We start from the raw sequence: 19500 nt of genomic DNA, 5'->3' as shown, positions 1-19500 counted from the left end.
AGCTACCACGAAGACTAGCAACTTTCTAAAAAACACTTCAACAGCCCCAAATTACTGCGTATAAAAAACCTGCATATCTCACCTCTGCTCACAACACAATTAAAATCCACCTGTCTTCCAAATCCAGATTAAAATAATATACTCCTTTCCTGAGCCTCCATGAGGACTAGCAACTTGTTGGGAGTTCTTTTTGAAAAAGATACTGCAGGCTACAATTGCTACGTATGAAATACCTGCAGAACTCCCCTGTCCTCTCATTCAGATTAATATCCACTTATCCTTTACCCCCATATTACAATAAAACACTTCCCCCCCATGCCTCCTTGAGAATTAGCAACTTGTTCGGAGTTCTTATAAAAATATGGCACTCCAAATTGCCACATGTGAAACACCTGCAGAACTCATCTGTCCTCATTACTTTGCCACTATCCTGCCCTGCTGACTAGCCAATGCCAATGTGGCCGACATACCTGTATCTCATGCCGGTCCGGTTTGTCTCCATCTCCTCGATACTGAGACCAGCTTCTAGGAGGTAGCTCTCGACTCGCCTTCTCTCCATCAGGCACCTGGCTACCTCCACCATTTGGGCAGGACTCAGCGCCTGCCCATCTCGCCCTGCTGGACCTCCCTGACCCGCCTGGCTCCGTTGCCGGACGCTCTCCCCTCTCGACCCTTTGCTCTTCTTGGGCAAGCCATAGAGTTCATCCACACTGAACTTACCCCCTCCACCCCCGGCGGCCCCCCGGCCCACGGGGGCTGGGCCTCCCCTGGAAGAGCTGGCAAACATGGTGCCCACCAGGAGGTCTGCAAAAGGGCCTGGCGGAGATGCCCGCAGCACCTGCTACACCACAGCCAAGGACAGTGGCTTAGCTGGAGTCACGGTGCTTAATGCCCGGAGATTCCCTGGTCGCTCCCCCCGTCCGCCCCGCAGGGGAGGGAACATGTGGAGGATTTGCAGGCCTGGCAGCTGGTGACACACGGCCTCTGGCCTGGCAAAGCTTCCTCCTCCTCCTTCTCTGTAGACCCCCCTTCCTGGCTACCCTTCCCATTTCCTTGGCCTGTGTTCCCTAAAGCACCAAATCCTGCCCACACACCCTGCTTTTGGCTCTTCTACATAAACTCCCCTTTTGACCTGAACTGCTGCCAAATTCCTAGCAAGACAAGAGTGGCAAACTCTTTTGCAAAGGGGTATGTGCATGTTTCCAGGAAGCCAGAAAGCACAAAGGACTGTATTCTGGATATGAGCCTGCACCTGAGATATCTTCCATGATGTTGTATGGCTTGGGCTGAGACTTTCTGAAGGATCATGTCTCCCTAAATGAGCCTGCTTAAACGCTAAACTCTTTGAGGCAGGTGCTTCCCTCAATCTCACCAGCTTTGCAGGCGCATTGGGCAGGTATGCAGGAGAGGGCCTTCTCTGTGGTTGCACCTAAACTCTAGAACACTATTTCTAAGAAGGCTAAGGCTGCTTCCAGATGCCCTTTTGTTGTCAGGTGAAGACCTTTCTATTTCAGCTGGCACTTGGGAACTGATGGTTCTATATATAGTTGACCCTCCGTTTTCGCAGGGGATCCGTTCTGGACCCCCCCCCCCCCGTGAAAATGCTCACATGTATGGGGCATGCCTCATTGAGGATAACGGAGGCCGTCCCTCCGTGAATAATCAAGAACGTGGATCTCAAGTCCGCAAGAAAGGAGGGGCGACTGTCATGCATTTCTGTTTTAGTGATGTACTGTTCTTAATCTATGTTTTTAAATCAATATAATATTTATACACACACATGCACACCACATATACTGAACTATAAATTGACCTCATGCATAAGTTGTGGGCAGGGTCTGTGTCCAAAATTATGTACTTTGACATGACCCATGGATAAGTCGATGTTAGGCCCATGAAGAAGGATGTAAAGGACAAAGCAAATGAAAACGATGCCAAAGAACTTACAGTCATAACCGTTTGTGCTCACAGTAAGGGCTGAATGGATGAGGGTGGGGGAGGCCAGTGCTTCTAAGACAGATTACACTCTTGTCTTTCACCAGAGGATGGTTCTTTTAAAAGAAGAGTTAAAGTAAAGTACCTAGCTTGACCTGTGGATAGGTGGACTCGGTTTTTGGGGGTCAGTTTTTTGACTAAAATTTCTAGGCTTATATTTGAATGTGTATGTGTGTATATATTGTGTGTCTTCAGGTCGTTTCCGACTCATGGTGACCCTAAGGCAAACCCATTATGGGATTTTCTTGGCAGGATTTATTTATCGAACCTTGGTCTCTAGCATCATAGTCCAACACTCAAACCACTACTGGCTACAATTCTATATTCTAATTCTATAGACATTGCTATATGCAGCTTTACTTGTCCTTTTTAAAAACTCTGTAACTGCCTTGAGTCACAAAGTGCATGTTTGTGAACACTAGAGCCAAGAAATCACCTACTCTCTAATTCCAGTCTTAAAAGAATTGGGAATTCCTCATGGGTTGGTCAAAGCAACAGCCTTGAAATCAGTACTGGAGACAGTCAACTTTTTGAAGTCAAAGACTTTCATGGCCAGCATCCATAGTTTTTTGTGGGTTTTGGGCTATGAGGCTATATTCTAGAAGAGTTTATTCCTGACGTTTCGCCAGCAGCTGTGGCTGGCACCTTCTTCTGAAAAGATGCCAGTCACAGATGCTGGCAAAACATCAGGAATAAACTCTTCTAGAACATGGTCATAGAGCCTGAAAAACCCACAAAAATCTACAGGCAACTCCAAGGAACATCAATGAGGGTTAAAGGACTACATGTTTTGTGATTCCTTGGAGGGAAGCCCACGTACAAAGTTAAAATCTATCTTTGTAGTTTCCTTCATGTCACATGCAATTGCAAAGCTTGGAAAAGTTCTGGCTGGGAGATTCTGTGAACTGTAACCCCAAAAGATAATTTCCTCAAGCTCTGGTCATGTGTTGATTTGGTCAGTGTATGACAGAAAGCAGAAGAGAGGAACACTAATTTCAAACTGGCTTCCGGGTGGGCTATGGAGTTGAGACTGCCATGGTCGCCTTAGTCGATGATCTCCGTCTGGGCATGGACAGGGGAAGCGTGTCCCTGTTAGTGCTTTTGGATATCTCAGTGGCTTTCGATACCATTGACCATGGTATCCTTCTGGAATGCCTGAGGGAGTTGGTTATCGGGGGCACTGCGCTCCAGTGGTTCCGTTCCTACCTCTCGGGTAGATTCCAGATGGTGCAGCTGGGGGACGTCTGCTCCAATAAGAGGGAACTGACATCTGGTGTCCCTCAAGGAGCCATTCTGTTTCCCATGCTATTTAACATTTACATGAAACCGTTGGGAGAAATCATCTGGAGACACGGGGCGCGGTGCTATCAGTACGCTGATGACACCCAAATTTGTTTCTCTGTGACTCTGACTGATGCAGTGACATGGGATGGCATCTCGCCTCTAAATGCCTGTTTGGAGTCGGTAATGGGCTGGATGAGGGAAAACAAACTCAGTTTGAATCCAGAGAAAACGGAAGTACTGGTGATAGGTTCCCCGGGTCCGGGTGGTGAGATTTGTCATCCTGTCCTCAATGGGGTCACGCTCCCCTTGAAGGACTCGGTTCACAGCTTGGGAGTGCTCCTGGACTCATCGCTCCAGCTGTCATCTCAGGTGGATGCGGCAGTCAGGAGCACTTGTTATCAGCTTCGGCTGATACGCCAGCTGCGCCCCTACCTGGACCGGAGGGACCTTGAAACTGTAGTACATGCTCTGGTAACCTCTCAATTGGATTTCTGCAACGCGCTCTACATGGGGCAACCCTTGTACCAAACCCGGAAGCTACAGTTAGTGCAAAATATGGCAGCGAGACTGGTTGCTGGGTGTTCCAGGTCAGATCATATAACACCAATCCTGAAAGATCTTCATTGGCTGCCTATGCGCTTCCAGGCTCAATACAAGGTGTTGGTTATGACCTATAAAGCCCTAAATGGCTTGGGCCCAGGGTACTTGGAGGACCGCCTCTCCCCATATAATCCGCCCCGCTCACTCAGGTCAGCAGGGAAGAATCTGCTAGAGGTCCCAACTGCACATTATGCAAGGACCTCGCAACAGGCCTTTTCCATCTCGGCCCCAAGATTATGGAATAATCTTCCAGATGAGCTCCGCTCCACCACATCTTTAGATACTTTTAAGAAGAACCTTAAGACCTTCTTCTTTTCTCAAGCCTTCCCAACATGAGATGTTACTTCATGTTTCACCCCCTCGGTTTGACGACCTTGTGATGTTTATGGATTTCCCCACTCAGCTGAACCTGTTGCTTTATTGTTATTGTGACTGTTTTTAGATACTGTTTTAATTGTTTTTATCTTGATTTTTTTTTACTTAAACTTGTATGCCGCTTTGATCAAAAATTGGAAAAGCGGGATATAAATAAACTATTATTATTATTATTATTATTATTATTATTATGTTCCCGCCAGTGTAGGTTTTGTGTTCACAAAAACCAGTTACAAACTGGTTTTAAGAACAATGTAAACTTTCTGTGGGAGTATAGGAGGGGGTCCACAATAGCTCACAGAAGGCCTTCCAGGTGTTGCTGGACTGCAAACTCCCAGCAGCCCTAACCATCATTGCCAATCGTAAGGAATGCTGCAACTTACAACTTGCAGATCCACAGTATCTGGAGGGCTGTGTGATCGCCATCCTGCATTACTGGAACTACCTGGTGTCTTGAGAGATGAACTGATAGACTGGAATCTTATCAGATACAATCCAGCACTCAGTAACTCCTACAGTAAAGAGGGTCTCATAGAATCGTAGAGTTGGAAGAGCCCTCAAAGGCCATCCAGTCCAACCCCATTCTGCCATGCAGGAAATCACAATCAAAGCATCCCCGACAGATGGCCATCCAGCCTCTGTTTGAAGACCTCTAAGGAAGGAGACTCCACTACACTCCGAGGGAGTTTGTTCCACTGTCGAACAGCCCTCACTGTCAGGAAGTTCCTCCTAATGTTGAGGTGGAATTTCTTTTCTTATCATTTAATCAACTGGGTTGTATTCCAAAATATCAGGTACCATGGACCTGAAGGATGGAGGCATGGCTTCTGGGAGTTGCAGTCCAAAAAAGTCCAAGTTCTGGAACAGGGACTCCTGTTTTAAATCATTGGATCTCAAGACCTGACATCTCCAAAAAGGAGAGCAGCCAAGCTTTGGAACTATCAGGTGTAGAAAGGTGTCCTTCATCCCACCCTTGCAATGTGCTTGTTAACGGCTATGACCGGATACATTTCAAACAGTTAAAAATTTCGACAGTTGGCAGTGTTGGCCCACAGAGGTTGTTTTCGTTTGGGGCTTTGCAGGAATTAAAGCTTGGGAACTGTGCAAAAATTAAAGCCTCTCAGCGCACCCAAAGCATCCCCACTACCAGCCTAACGCCACCTGGTCAGCTTGCTGGGATTAGCTGGAAGAACAACCGGGGGGTGGGTCAATGGACAGGCAAACAAGTGGGATGAGGACAGAAGGATCGAACCAGTGCTTGGTATGGTTGGCTTTCAGGAGGAAGGGCTAAACACTGTTTTATCTCCCTAACCCTCAGAGAAGAACAAAGCAATCCAAACAAACTCACATGGCTACCCTATCTTCCTGTTTCTTTCTTCCAGCTACTTACAAACTAGCACTGTTAAGTTTGAAGCAATGGCCAGGAATAATATCTAGGTGTTTTACAAAACCCTTCACAGGGTGTAAGATGCAGGTTTGTTGTTGTTCTGTGCCTTCAAGTCATTTCCGACTTATGGCAATCCTAAGGCGAACGTATCATGGGGTTTTCTTGGCAAGATTTGTTCAGAGGAGGTTTATCATTGGCTTCCCCTGAGGCTGAGAGGCTGTGACTTGCCCAAGGTTACCCAGTGGGTTTCATGGCTGAGCTGGGAACTGAACCCCACACTGCTGCAAAAAAACATCCCCCAAGGGCAGCATCCGCACTACGGTGCCACAAAAAACTGTGATGTCCAGAATTCCATAGCACTGAGCAGTTAAAGTGGTATCAAACTGGATTATTTCTGCTGTGCAGATGCAGCTGAGGTGTTCGTGATCAAAGGGCCCTGTTTTATAGAGATCTCCAGGAAGCCAGAGATGCAAAAGGACCTATATTTGTGAGAAGAGACCTCAATACACATTGGCGCAAACACAGAACCTGCACACCTGCCCAATGTGTTGGTATACCATTTCCATCATCTCCAGCCAATCATTAGAACTCCTGTCATTCCTCACCAACCCTACAAAGATTCAAGAAAGCCAGCATGACACTTGATGATCCTTAAAAAACAACACCAAACCAGCAGTAAATACCACACTTATCTCAACAAACATGGCTATATTTGTTAGACTGGAAACTAGCAAGCCAGTATAACTGAAGGCTATCTTCATAAACAGTAGGGTCAGTCCAAGAATACCCCACGTTCAAGACTATAAGGGTCACAGATTGACCTATACCTGCCTTGGATTCAATGCCTGGTGAGTGGGAAGGAGTGGAATCCCTGAGGGACAATCCTTCCAACAAGTATACTTAGGTTTTCACAGGCAAGACTTCAGATTCAGTTCTGTCAAGATTTTAGTCAGTTACGTTAAAAAGATGGGTAGGGAAATTTAAGTCCTGGGCCCTGATATTCACAGAGATCCCTGTCTCAGTATAAAGGGGGGGGGGGAGCCCCTCTACTGCACAGAATGTAGACTGAGCCCTAATCTTGCAAGGGCTCTTGGATTTTCAGTGCATAGTGTCCTCTCTCTGCCTTCCTCCTTCCCTTTCCAAGCTACCTGCTTGTCCTTGTTGTCCTGGAGGATTAAGCAAAGATAATCCCCATCAGACACTAAACCCCAGTATGGAGGACAGGCACTCTGCCTTTTAGCGGTAGCTGCCTGGCAGCTGGCTTGGACGCTACTCCAAAGCCCTTGCCCTCTGCTGTTCAAGATGCTCTTGGCATCTGGAGGTCCCCCAGCAATGGGAGCCAGCATCTTGTATCCCACCAGGCAAGATCAAGGATGGGGACCATACACATTGCCTGAATAATCCTGGTTCCATATGAATGCTGTGCGTGTGCTAGATTCGAGTGTGATTTTAGCTTGAGGGTCTTCCATAAGCTGCTTTAAGAGCCTCTTGGGACTTTCAATCATGACAGAAGTACTCTAAATACATGCATATAACTGCACTTCTTTTGAGAGGGCAAGTGCAAGCTTCTAGCTTAAACCAGCCTCCCACACTTCCCAATCCACTGGACTACAGCACTCCCTCTCCCTCACCAGATGCTGGTGGCTATGAATGGGAAAGAGAATTTCAGTCAGTTTGCATTTTGAGAAAGACATACTAAATTCACCCTTCCCAAACCGATATGGGAACTGGAATGGAGTCATTTTCTTATACAGGCACCATTTATACCTCTGACAAAGAAGCTCCTTTTTTGCAAAGTCTTTTTATAGTGACCCACCCCATAACTTTCCCTCTTTACCCTCTCTAGCTGTATGTTTTTGGCAGCATCGGCATTGGGAGGATGGTGAAACACTGGAGAAACAATGACTTTCAGTGTCAGGTTGCAGCAGTGTATCTGCAGTAAACAATGCAATAACGCTTCAGTTGGTAAAGAATGGGATTCTCCTCTAGCCAATCCTATTGCATTTGTGTGTGCCTGCCTGCAAATAGCAAGTTAAAGTGCAGCTGTCTCCAGACTCTCCTACTAAGCATGTGTAAACAGCAAAACAGAGAATAGGGGAAAGCAGATAAGCCTGTTTCACCAGCCACCCCATTCCTAGCCTGTTAAAGAAGAACAGATTCATAAGTTTGGCCACTAAAATGGAAATCATAAGAAAAGTGGAGGCTGGTGAGATAAAGAAAAAATCCCTGGATGCATTCTGAAAGAAGTTTTCAAGTGCTCTTTAGGAGGCCCAGAATGTTTCTACTTATGCAAGGCTTAGCTGTCTGGGTGGTTATATTTCATATCTGCATATTGTTAGTTCTCAATAAAAAAAAAATTAAACATATTCAACTGCTCTTCTTTTCTATGGTGCAGGAAAGCTATCCCTTCAGCCTCTAGTACCAATAATAATAATAATAATAATAATAATAATAATAATAATAGGTTTTATTTATATACCGCCCAATCACTGGGAATCCGAGTGGTTTACAATAGAGGGGATAACAGACAGTTCCCTGCCCACAGGCTTACAATCTAAAAGACACGACACAAAAGGAGAAGGGAATGGTGAGTGAGGGAGGGAATCAGGTCCAGCATTCTTCTCTCCCTCTGAGGCCTGGACCAAGGCAGATGGACCGGAGGGAGGGCTCTTCTTCTTCAGGCTAGCCCCTGATGGTACTGGGCCAGCCTTCTCTCTCCCTCAGAGGCCGAAAGATGACAGTTAGGGAAGGAGGAGCCTCTTTCTTCAAGATTTTTGTTAAAACAGAAATGCCCAGGAACATACAACCTTATTAACTGAGGTATTCTCTCAGAATTTTGCAATGCAATTGTCCACATAACAAAAAAATAAATGTACAAACACACATACTCGAATGGAAAAAATTGAAACAGGATTATAAAGGGGAAAATGATTGCAAAAATGCAGATGTATGGTAAATTTGCATGATATTAGGTTTGTATATTAGGAGAAATGCACACAAACATCTACAGTGGGCCTGCCCTATCCACAGGCTCCAGATTCAGATTTAACCCATTGCAGCCTGAAAATGCCATGGATACCAAAATCCATGAAAGTCCCATTCAATACAATGGATAGCAAAATGGTGTCCCTTATATAAAATGGCAATAATCAAGGTTTGTTTTTCAGAATTTCTATATTTTTTGAATATTTTAAAGCTGTGGATGCTTGAATCCATAGATATGGAGGGCTGATATTAAAAAAAAAATAATACTACCTGCAGTCTAGTAAGAAGTGGTCCTAGGGCAGCAGAAGAGATAGTGGCAAGTCCCAGCCACCAGGCACACAATCTTTGGCCTCCATGGAGCCTGCCAGCTGCCCACATCTGCCTTGCAAACAGAGGTCTGCTGCCACTTCATTCACTCTCAAGGTGGAAACAGCAGCTGGCGGGCTCCCTGGAAGCAGGGGAAGCCAAAGAGCACACACCTGTCGGCCGGAGCGTGCTGCCACCTCAGCTGCTGCATTTTATAAGGACTTGAACACCCATTTTATAATAAGGACTTGAACAATCCAGATCACTAACTCATCTTTTGGAAGAGATGTGCTTGGAAAAGACAGGCTGCTGTGGGGTCCTGGAACCAAACTCCTGCGGATATGGCAAGCCCACTGTATATGAATTTTTAGATGCCTAGTCAAAACCTTGTCATACAAATAAAAGAAAATGAAATAAATAGGGGGAAAATAAGAAATTGATGGATTTGCCATTCCAAATGTAGCTAAGATTTCAAGAACTGAGTGCACACTTGATGGTTAAGATGGGAGATGGTATTAAGATGCTGTATGTATACATTGCCTTTGCTCTCATCCTCCAAGATGCAAGAATTTAGTCATTTTGCTTGATCTCCTATTTTGGGACAAAACTCACAGCCCTTCCACCACAGAATTTAGGTCACACTGTACCACAAGTATCTACAAAAAGATGCCTGTTGGAGGAACAACTCAAGATTGGCAGCATCAAGTGAAACCAGTCAAACACTCTGAGGAGATGTCACCAAACTCACACAACTTCAAACTCTTCCCACATCACTGCCAGATTAAATCTTGGATTGAGAGGTGGATACCGAATATGACTCAGCCAGAAGTTGGAGTAGAGCTCAAGCCATTAACCAAGTCATCTCAAGAGACACTTAATTAGTGCTCCTCTCCAGGCTGCGGGTGTAACATTTAATGGACTGTGATCCACTGGTACTGTAGTGCACAAGCTTTCAAACCATGCAAAATGTATCATGACACAAAGAACAAGAGACACAATATCTTTATTTCTTATCTACTTGTATTTAAGAGGTTGGAAATAAGCTCAAATCAGAGAAAAGTCCCAGAGTAGAAGATGCTTGGAGCAACCAAAAAATGTAAAAAAACCCCCAAAACCCACCAGCTGCATCTATAGCCTTCTGGCGCAAAGAAGCAAAACAGCAGTTAACTCAGGCACTTAATTTTTTGCCTAGAATCAAATGCTGAACATTTTTTCAAATTTTCTTTTTGTTTTCTGAACATTTAAGCCTAAGGAAGTAAACACACACACACACACACTCAAATGCCCTGTGATGTAGGAACGTGTAACCAAAATTTTAATATGCCTCACTGGGTTTTTGCCTCTTGTGGATTGGGACTGAGATGGCCCAGACTCCCAGACTATACAGGTTTTCTTGGATGTACTCCTAAAGAACGGTGACAGAGATGCTAGCAGTCACTGCAAACAGAAAAACTATAGAGGGCAGTGGCAACAGCTAGCCAGCAAAACTAGAAAAGCAGTTCTCAAGGACCAGGACTGTAAGAGGTCAGCCAATCCTCTCATAAACTGTAGACACCTCCATGGATTCTTCAGAAAAGTCATATGCAGTTAAACAGAAACAAAACAGAACGACAAAAAACATAGCAAAAAGGTATGGACCATTTTGTGCTTGCTGGTACTTCTCAGCGGTGGAAGTGAGAAGCCAGATCACTAACTCGTCTTTTTGAAGAGATGTGTTTGGAAAAGACAGGCTGCTGCAATGCCTCTTTATGTCTCAAGCAGCCCCTGGGGTGCTTGATGTCATGCCCAGGCTGAGGAACAGCACTGAACTGGAAAAGCAGAAGAGACTGCCTATAAATAGGAATTGGGAGAGGGGGTGAGGATGAAGCAAAGAAGAAAGGGGCCCCTATAAATAGAATATAGCAGGTCTAGGCCAGCAAAGGACTGTAGGTAGGATGGGGAAAGTGGTCCAGAGAACACGGAATAGATCCTGAGGTCCTTGCCAAGGGGAAGGGTCAAAGGAAAGGGAAAGCAATGCAAGAGGCAGGTGACCAGTCATGGTATGGCTTTGCAAGAGGAAACGGTCTGATGAGCAATGTTGAGGGAAGGAGGTGGGGAGGCCTGTCCCAAGCTCAGAGTTTCTGTTTCTGGATACCAAGTACATTATGGAGGCTGTCGTAGTGACACTGGCACAGCCAGCCGAGAACATGCCAGGCTTCCTGCTTGATGGTAATCCATATGTACATCACAGGAAATACAGTTTTGAGAATGGGAAAAGTTAGCCTGCCCGAGCCGAGAAGAAGGGCAGGCCACGGATGAAACTATCCAGCTTGTTCCGAAAGAGCTCACTCTGGATGGTCTCGTTCAAGTTGCACAGAGGATTTTTGACGACATACTCCACATAGATCTGAGGAGGAGGAGGAAGAAGAAGAAGAAGAAGAAGAAGAAGAAGGGAAACAGGCTGTGAGGCAAATCAGGTCAGACTCTACCCACTCCCACCTGATAAAGCAAACTCCAAACTGACTTCAGATAGGAATTGAATGCTGGAATCCTCCTCCCTCCCATAGAAATATCTCTGTTTTGACCAACCCTGATTAGATTACACCTTCAGTTTTTTGGGGTGGTGGTGCAGTTATCTGCACCTACCTTCTCTCACAGATCAATCATATTCTGCCTAACTCACCAACACAGTGAGGGATAAATGACTCCTCACTGGTGTGATGGCCACCTGAGAGTTGAAGCAACTGATGAAATTTACTGTTTGAGTAAATTACTACTGTTTGAGGGCAGGTGTGAACACATCCCATGGGATAATTGTAAAGCACTGACAGAATAGAGGTTTGGATCCTTTTCTGAAGAAAAGTATGCATTGCCAATCCTGAACTGGTGGTGTTCTGACATCAGGTGGAAGCCTTCCTAATTTTATAGGACATGAGTAAGTAATGTTTTGAATGGGGACTTCCTTGAACTCCTCCAAAGGCTGGATGACTCCAGGAAGTACAGCCTGGATTTTGATATCATTGGACTTCTAGCTAGGATCTGGAATGAAACAAATCTCATGCAGCAGGTGCTTTCTGCAGCCATGTAAATTCCAGTGTTTGTCCTGTCAAGATGATCTCTTTTCTCTGTTGTTTCTCTTTGCTGCCTTCCAATTCTATTTAACTAATTCATAAAATGTAAAAACTGCACTAGCAGAAAAATCACATTTCCCTAACAAATGATAGGGAAAAACAGTGACAGTAAAAATGTTCTTTGTCATGTCTCACCTATTGATGGGTAACACATGATAGGGCTTCCAAAGTGGCCACATTGTCAACACTGTGGAACATCTTCTAAATCGTGAATGGTTATTTCTGAGGGTTAGCAATAACCACTACATTCTGGGAGGCATTTTCTTTGCTTGCTTAATGCATTATGTGTGTGGTATCTTGCTCATTGTTGTTTTAGGATAATGCACTTTCCACTATTGTACTCTACCCTAAGTAATGTTTATGCATTAATGGAGTAGGAAGAAATTCAAACACGCTGCATAACACCTTCCAGAATCAGGAGTGTCAACTTCTGTTTGCCCTTGCCCACAGGGTCACAGCTTTATTTTAACTCAAAATCACCTACGACCATTAATAGGCTCCCCTCTTTTTAATAGGCTCTCCCCTCTAACCTCTTTCAATTGCCCTGCAGCTGCATACAAAAGATCAATGGAAGCGGTTACTCTGGGACAGAAAAATACGAATAGGAGGAAAGATTGTCCTACTTACATAGCTGTAGATCTGGTGCAACACATCCCGAATGTTGCCCACCCCCAAGTCTGTATTCATCACTACCTTCAGCCCTGTGGGGGTCTCATAATAGTGCAGCTTGTACTTGCTGGTCTGGAAGGAGAGGAAACCATCCTTCCTGGGGTGCAGAGATTAAGGAGAAATAAAAGAAGACAAGGGGAAGACAGACAACCCACCATAGGCTCCATTTCACCTGCTTTCCAAATAGGTCAACCTGGAAAATGCTGTGTTTTATAGCACAAATAGAAAAAGGCATACTGCTGACCTCCCCTACCATCCCACTTCCCTTTCATTCAGAGATTAGCATCTCTAGGGAGAAAGGATACATATCTACAGGGCTCATTTTACTAACAAAGGAGCGGATGGAGAAGAGCATGCCATACATCAGCTTGAACTCCTATGGAGAGAGAACACATGCAGTGGGAAGAAAGGATGAGAATCCACAGCAAGGGCAGTGTTGGGCAGCCTCCATGTCCTCTAGTTTCACCCTGTGGCCATGTTGCATCAGGTCATTCAAACAATGTCCACACTGGGGTGGTTTCTAATTGTTCTTTCAAAATGATCCATGGAGAAAATTCACAACTTTTTGCATTTCTCCTCCTTGTGAAAATATTCAAATTCACAGAGACTGATAAATTAAAGGAATTAAAGAAAATTTAATTAGGTTATTACAGGAAAAATCAACAGACAAGTTTGTTGGAGAGTGGAATCCATTTCTGAGGCATAATCAAGAAAAAGAAGGAACAACATTTTCTGGTTTTGAATTATAAGTAATCTTTTATACATTTAGGAAGAGATGTAGATTGTAACCTGGATACTTAAGTGGAAATGTAACAGATGGATAAAATAGACCAAAGGATAGAAACTGTGAAGTCATTTTTAAATATAGTATGTTGTGTTGTGGTGGTTGGATGTTAAAGATGGCTGGGATGTGTTTTATGTGTAGAAAGGCTTTTGTGTGTTTTGTTTAACAACATTGCTAACTTGTATGCCAATAAAAAATATTTCTTCAAAAATTTCTCCCTGTATTATCTTCTGAACCCTTTTTAAGTGCAAGGGTGGGCAATATGTGAGTCACAGCCTATTGAACCCCCAAATTCAGCAACAGACGTAGTTCACAATTAGACATTGGGCTTGAAACAAGGCACTTGGGGAGAAGACACTTTGCTTAAAAACAAACTGGTCCTCCAGCAAGCACATCCCTTCTTTAAAACAAGCACAACAATAAAGTTTTAAACTATGCAGACTACCAAATGTTGGCAGTGCATCAGCAGCTGCGGCTCAGTGCCCAAGCCAGAACCAACAAAACTGTCCACCCCTATTTAGTGCAAGGGATGGCGTTCTGGTATCTAGACATTTATTCATTTATTTTATATCCCACTTTTCTCCCAATATGGGATCCAAAGCAGTTTACAATCATCTACTGCACTGTGCTTAGCCTGCCACTGATGCTTGGGAATTTTTAGGAATATGAATTTTCAAAGTCACTCCATCCCTTCCTTGATTATGCGCTGACATTCTGTGGTATGGAAATTGCCACTTGTTTGCATGCTCCTCTCAAGCAAGAAGAGGACAAATGTGCCTGATTGTCCCTGGGCCTTTGGGCATCTTTCCCCGAGGTGAAGATGGCACTTCAGAACTATTTCAACCAGAAAATGGACTACAGCTCCTAGAATCCCCCAGCTTACATGGTGCTGATGCTTGTAGTCCAAAGTTGTAGTTCTCCTCACTAAAAAGAAAAATCCTGTTCTGATCAGAAACCTCTTGCTGTGTTCTTTCCAGCCATTGAAAAAAGCACAGTGTAGCAGTGCTGTTTTTGCTCATGCTCACTTTCCTTTTCTTCGGCCCTTAAACACAAGAGAAAAGGCTTCCTATACAAAACTTCTTCTTTCTCTAGCTGGAAGGAACCCTAGTAGACTAAACTGGGAGAATGCATTAAAGATACAGGAAAAGTAGTCAAGGTAGCATGGCACAACCAGAGTAGTAGCTTGGTGGAAGGCTGATGTAATGAACATCTTAGAATCATAGAATTGGAAGAGACCGCAAGGGCCATCCAGTCCAACCCCATTCTGCCATGCAGGAAATCCAAATCAAAGCATCCCCCACAGATGGCCATCCAGCCTTTGTTTGAAGACCTCCAAGGAGGGAGACTCCACTACACTCCGAGGAAGGAGTGTGTTCCACTGTTGAACAGCCCTTACTCTCAGGAAGTTCTCCTAATGTTGAGGTGGAATCTCTTTTCCTGCAGCTTGCATCCATTGCTCCGGCAGCCTCAGAACCTCCTTTTCACAGCAGTTCCATGTCCCAGAACATGCAAAGTGGTAACATAAAAAACAAACACCCCAAATAATATTGATGAAATGCTACAATTATGTGTGAAGCATAATCCCCTCATAGCTGAACAGTCTCAGCCTAGAGAGCAGGCCTGAATCCTGGCACTGGTTAATTTAGAAGAGTGGTTCTCAACTGTCCTAATGCTGCGACCCTTCAACACAGCTCCTCAGGTTTTGGTGACCCCCAACCGATGATCCCGGTTCCTAAGACCGTGGGAAATATGTGTTTTTCGATGGTCTTAGGTGACCCCTGTGAAAGGGCTGTTCAGCTGCCAAAGGGGCCGCGATCCACAGGTTGGGAACCACTGCTTTAGACTGTGGAACGGCCTGTCAGAGGAGATCTCTCAGATTACCTGCTTGGATAGCTTTAAAAAGCCATCAAGGTGGGTCTCTTCCGACAGGTCTTTCCGGAATAGCCACCCACTGAACTGAATCGAACTGACCATCGTCTCACCAACTAGTCTGCACCCCACCCTGCATTTAGTTGATTTTAATGTATCCTTTTTAATGCATACACAGTTTAATTGTTATTTTAAGGGGGGAGGGAGGGAAGAATGTGGGGTTATTGAGTATTGTTATTTTATTATGTATTAGATTGTTTTTACTGTAAGCTGCCTCGATCCAAATTGGAGTAGGTGGGATACAAATAAAGTTGTTGTTGTTGTTATTGCTATTTAGAACCTAACTAACCGGGGCCTTACCTCCTCTTTGGAAATGCCAGCTTGTTTCTTCCGGTTCCACTCACTGTAGTGCAAGCAGATGCCATTGCGGTCAAAGATGTATAAGTTATGCACCGTCATCTGGGGGCGAAAAGGAAGTGAGAAGCAGGGAATGGCGCACGCACACTGGGATACATGAGTGTACATAGACAGACACATAGAGACACCTCCAAAGGTTCTTGTTGACTTCTACGTTGGAACATACAGTACTGCAACATAGGCCTTAAAACGAAATACCAACACTATAGAAATACAAATTAAAATCAATTTAAAATAGGCAAGACAAACATTGAGTACAATTTAAAAAGCAACAACAACAGGCGACTAGCAACTAAAACATAGCTAAAAACAGCCTGATTCAGAGCAATAATCACACGCCGTACATTAGTGGTTTCCCAACGTTGGGCTTCCAGGTTTTTGGACTACAACTCCCAGAAGCCCCAGCCGGCTTGGCCAACAGCCAGGAGTTCTGGGAGTTGAAGTCCAAAAACCTAGAGGACCAAACGCACCCAGAGACTGCTGGGAACGAGGCCCAGCGGGACTCCTCTCGGAGCCTCAGCCTCAGGAAGGAGAAACGGGGCCTCAGGAGCCTCTTCCCTCCCTCTCAGGCGCTGCTTCCCACCAAAACCCCCATTTGGGCCTATCAAGGGGAAACCCTCACCTCCTTTTTCCCCGTCGTCGCTATGACAACCACTCCACTCCCCAACTCAGCGCTTCCGCCCAAAATACCGTCCACTTCCGGGAAGGGCGGGTGCGCGGAACGAGTGACAAACAAACTCGCCTCTTTGATTGGACCCGTGAACTGCCCGTCAAGGTGACTGGCCCCGCCCTCCACCGCACCGTTTCCCTTTCGGCCCCGCCCCCTAGCTTCAGCCCTCGCTGATTGGACGGCTGTCGCGTCACGGTGACTGGCCCCGCCCCCTGCCTCCCTCAGGCGCGCTCGCCCGTGAGCAAAATGTCGGCCGCGGCTTCAATCCTCGCTTTCCCCTATGAGGAGGTTGCCAGGAGTTGTACTCTGCGAAAGGCGGCGGCGCGGCCTAGTGGGCGGAGAGGGGCGGGAGTCGCGCGCGGTTGTTTAAAAACGGCTCGTAGGCGGAGAGAAAGGGAAGGAAGCTCCTCAGCGCTCAGGCGGTAGGTCTTGAAGACGAGAAAAGTTACTTGTTTGGACTACAGCTCCCAACTATCACCTCAGCCAGGGGATTCTGGGTATTGTCTAGAAAAGTAACTTTTCCAAGCTCAGCTGAGGGAAGGGTGAAGAGGGGGTGGGCGGAGCTTCAACAAGCAGAGGTATCTACACTGCAGAATTAACGCAGTTTGAGACCGCTTTAACTTGTTGTCTGGCTGTTGGAGTTTGTTGTGGGGCCCAGAGCGGAGCAGAGCAGTGGAGACAGTGGAGCACACTCCTTCCTCGGAGTGAAGTGGAGTCTCCCTCCTTGGAGGCTGTCTTTAAGCAGAGGCTGGGTGGCCCTCTGTCAATGGGGTGCTTTGACTGGGAGTTCCTGCATGGCAGAGGGGGGCTGGGCTGGATCAGGGCCCTTTTTGGGGCCTCTTCCAAGTCTAGCATTCTATGAAAATAATAATGATAATTACTATTCTAGGCAATGTCAGCTGAGAAGCCGATCCCAGCTGCGCTCACGACATCTTCTCCCCAGCGCTCTCTGGATGCCTTGGCACCTTCTCTCCCTCGGAAACCAGCCATCCCAGGACCCTCCCTTATGGCAACGCCTGCCACCTGGTAGGCCAGGGAAGACATTTCCACCACCACCACCTCTTTCCTCGGCGGCACATGGCGGAGAAGACCCCCTGCCGGACGTTGTCCTCCTCCATCCGCAGTGAAGATCTCCTGAGTGACATGGAGCTCCTGCCAGCCTCAGAACCCACGACTCCATCGCAGCGGGTCCCGGGTTCCCAGTTGGTCTCCCCTTACAACTCCAAGGTGACAACGCAACTCTATGCGACTCTGCGCCAATGCCGGCAGGCTGAAGAGCAGGCCTGCTCCCACCTGGACATCCAGCCTGGGTTGGCCCTGGCCAGGGAAGCCCAGGCCCCAGAGGTCGATCTGGAGACTCTGGCAGAAGAGCTGAGCCATCAGCTCTCGACTGGCGTGGAGGCAAGCTCACACAGAAAGGTGAGGGAAGCGTGCAGGAAGGAAGGGGCTTATGTACTGATTTGCTTCATTTGTATCAGCAGTTCTCAACCTGTGGCTCACAGCCCCTTTGCCGGTCAAAGGACCCTTTCACAGGGGTCGCCAATGATCTTAGGAATTGAGACACCATAATTTTATGGTCAGGGGTCACCACAACATGAGGAGCGTTAGGAAGGTTGAGAACCACTGATTTATATGGTTCTTTCTCCTGGAGTGGGACCCAAGGCAGTTTCCAGAAATAGTCAATTAACAATGTTTATGATAAAATTTAGAAAAACTAGGCAGGAAAAGGCTCAGGGAGAAGCACCTCACCATTTGTTGGAGGGGAGGCCCTCTCTGCCCACCCACCCACCTCAAAGGACACCTGTCACTCTTCAACATTTTTATCAGTGATTCAGATGATGATTTAGGGCCAAAAAACACCGCAGAAGTAATCCAGTTTGACACTTCTTGAACTGCCCTGGCTTAATGCTAGGGAATTCTGGGAACTGTAGTTTTGTGAGACATTTAGCCTTCACTGTCAGAGACCCCTAGTGCCACCACAACTGCAGTTTCCAAGATTCCCTAGCACTGAGCCAGGGCAGTTAAAGCAGTGGCAAACTGGATTCATTCCGCAGCATGTTTTGGCCCTCAAGAGGGAAGTCTTATCTGGTCCAAGGGTGGTGCAAAATTGGGAGGGGAGATAACCCACTGGAAAATGGGAACAGAATTCAGAAGGAGCTGTTCAGCTAGAAAACTGGGTGGAAATTAATGAAATGAAATCCAGCAGAGACAAATGCAAAAAGTTACATTTAGGCCACAAAAACCAAACGCACAGGTTTGGTCCCACAGGATGGGTGTAACTTGGCTTAGCAGAAGTTCATGTGGAAAGCACCTTGGAATTATTGTGAACCACACATTGGAGTTTATCAGACAAGGGAAATTGGAAGTATATTCCAATGGCAATCTGAATGCAATCATGGGGTTTCACGTTATTGCATGATAGACTGCCACACGCAATTTTGGGCAATGGCATGCTATTTTCAGGCAATGAGAAGCCAGTTCGAACACAATGTGCATTCACGTAATTGCGCTAAACTAGTGACTTTAAGTGAATGTGTTCTGGCCCCACTTTCTTTTCATTCGAATTTAAGAGAAATTCCTCCCGTTTGATAAATTCCATTGAATATGACCAGCAATGCAATAGTGCAGCAAATAAGAAAAGTGTTATTTTAGCCTGCATTAACAAAATTCCAAGTCAAGAGAAGTAATGTGCATGTGTGTTTGTATGTGCTCTCAGGTTGCCTATTGATTTATGATGATCTCATTAATTTTATAGGATTTTCTTAGGCAAGGAATACTCAGAGATGGTTTCGCCAGTTCCTTCCATTGCACTACAGTCATCCCTCCATATGTGTGGACTTGGAGTCTGCGGTCTCGCTCTTTGTGGGAGGGACAAGCTGCTATTTTTAAAATGGGCGCACACGCTTGCGCACAACTCCGCACATGCACCATGGGCATACATGCCATTATTCTCTATGGGATTTGCATATGTGCGAGTCACCATTTTTGCAGGAGAAGGGTGGAATGGATCCCCACGAATTAGAAAGGGCAACTGTATATTCATATTCAT

General features: G+C 45.8%; 3 protein-coding genes across 6 annotated transcripts in view; 1 reads left to right on the top strand and 2 right to left on the bottom strand.

Moving 5' to 3' along the window:
* Positions 1–855, bottom strand: part of KCNAB3 (potassium voltage-gated channel subfamily A regulatory beta subunit 3) — a 46325-nt gene extending 45470 nt beyond the window's left edge. For all 3 annotated transcript variants that reach the window (XM_089479617.1, XM_089479613.1, XM_089479614.1), the window contains exon 1: positions 471–855. In XM_089479617.1, the coding sequence (XP_089335743.1) occupies positions 471–787 (317 nt within the window). In that variant the 5' untranslated portion in view covers positions 788–855. The remainder of the gene's footprint in view (positions 1–470) is intronic.
* A 9063-nt stretch (positions 856–9918) lies between these two features.
* TRAPPC1 (trafficking protein particle complex subunit 1) lies at positions 9919–16503 on the bottom strand. 2 transcript variants are annotated; one of them, XM_089480275.1, is made up of 5 exons: positions 16404–16503; positions 15725–15823; positions 13017–13087; positions 12670–12808; positions 9919–11318 (listed from the first exon to the last, which is right to left on the bottom strand). In XM_089480275.1, the coding sequence occupies exons 2-5, from the start codon at positions 15821–15823 to the stop codon at positions 11190–11192; spliced, it is 438 nt and encodes a 145-aa protein (XP_089336401.1). In that variant the 5' UTR covers positions 16404–16503; the 3' UTR covers positions 9919–11189. The 2 variants fall into 2 exon arrangements, with proteins under 2 accessions (XP_089336401.1, XP_089336403.1); XM_089480277.1 differs by lacking the exon at positions 16404–16503 and adding an exon at positions 16126–16174.
* A 293-nt stretch (positions 16504–16796) lies between these two features.
* The window catches only part of CNTROB (centrobin, centriole duplication and spindle assembly protein), a 29825-nt gene continuing 27121 nt past the window's right edge, over positions 16797–19500 (top strand). The window contains exons 1-2 of the mRNA XM_089480287.1: positions 16797–16873; positions 17341–17870. Coding sequence (XP_089336413.1) covers positions 17529–17870 — 342 coding nt within the window. The 5' untranslated portion in view covers positions 16797–16873; positions 17341–17528. The remainder of the gene's footprint in view (positions 16874–17340; positions 17871–19500) is intronic.

Source organism: Sceloporus occidentalis, unplaced genomic scaffold (genome assembly GCF_023333645.1).
Source record: "Sceloporus occidentalis isolate IW3139 unplaced genomic scaffold, rSceOcc1.0.p SCAF_14, whole genome shotgun sequence".
Lineage (NCBI taxonomy): Eukaryota > Metazoa > Chordata > Lepidosauria > Squamata > Phrynosomatidae > Sceloporus > Sceloporus occidentalis.
Note: the sequence above shows the minus strand (reverse complement) of the source record. Positions and strands in the feature narration are given on the sequence as shown.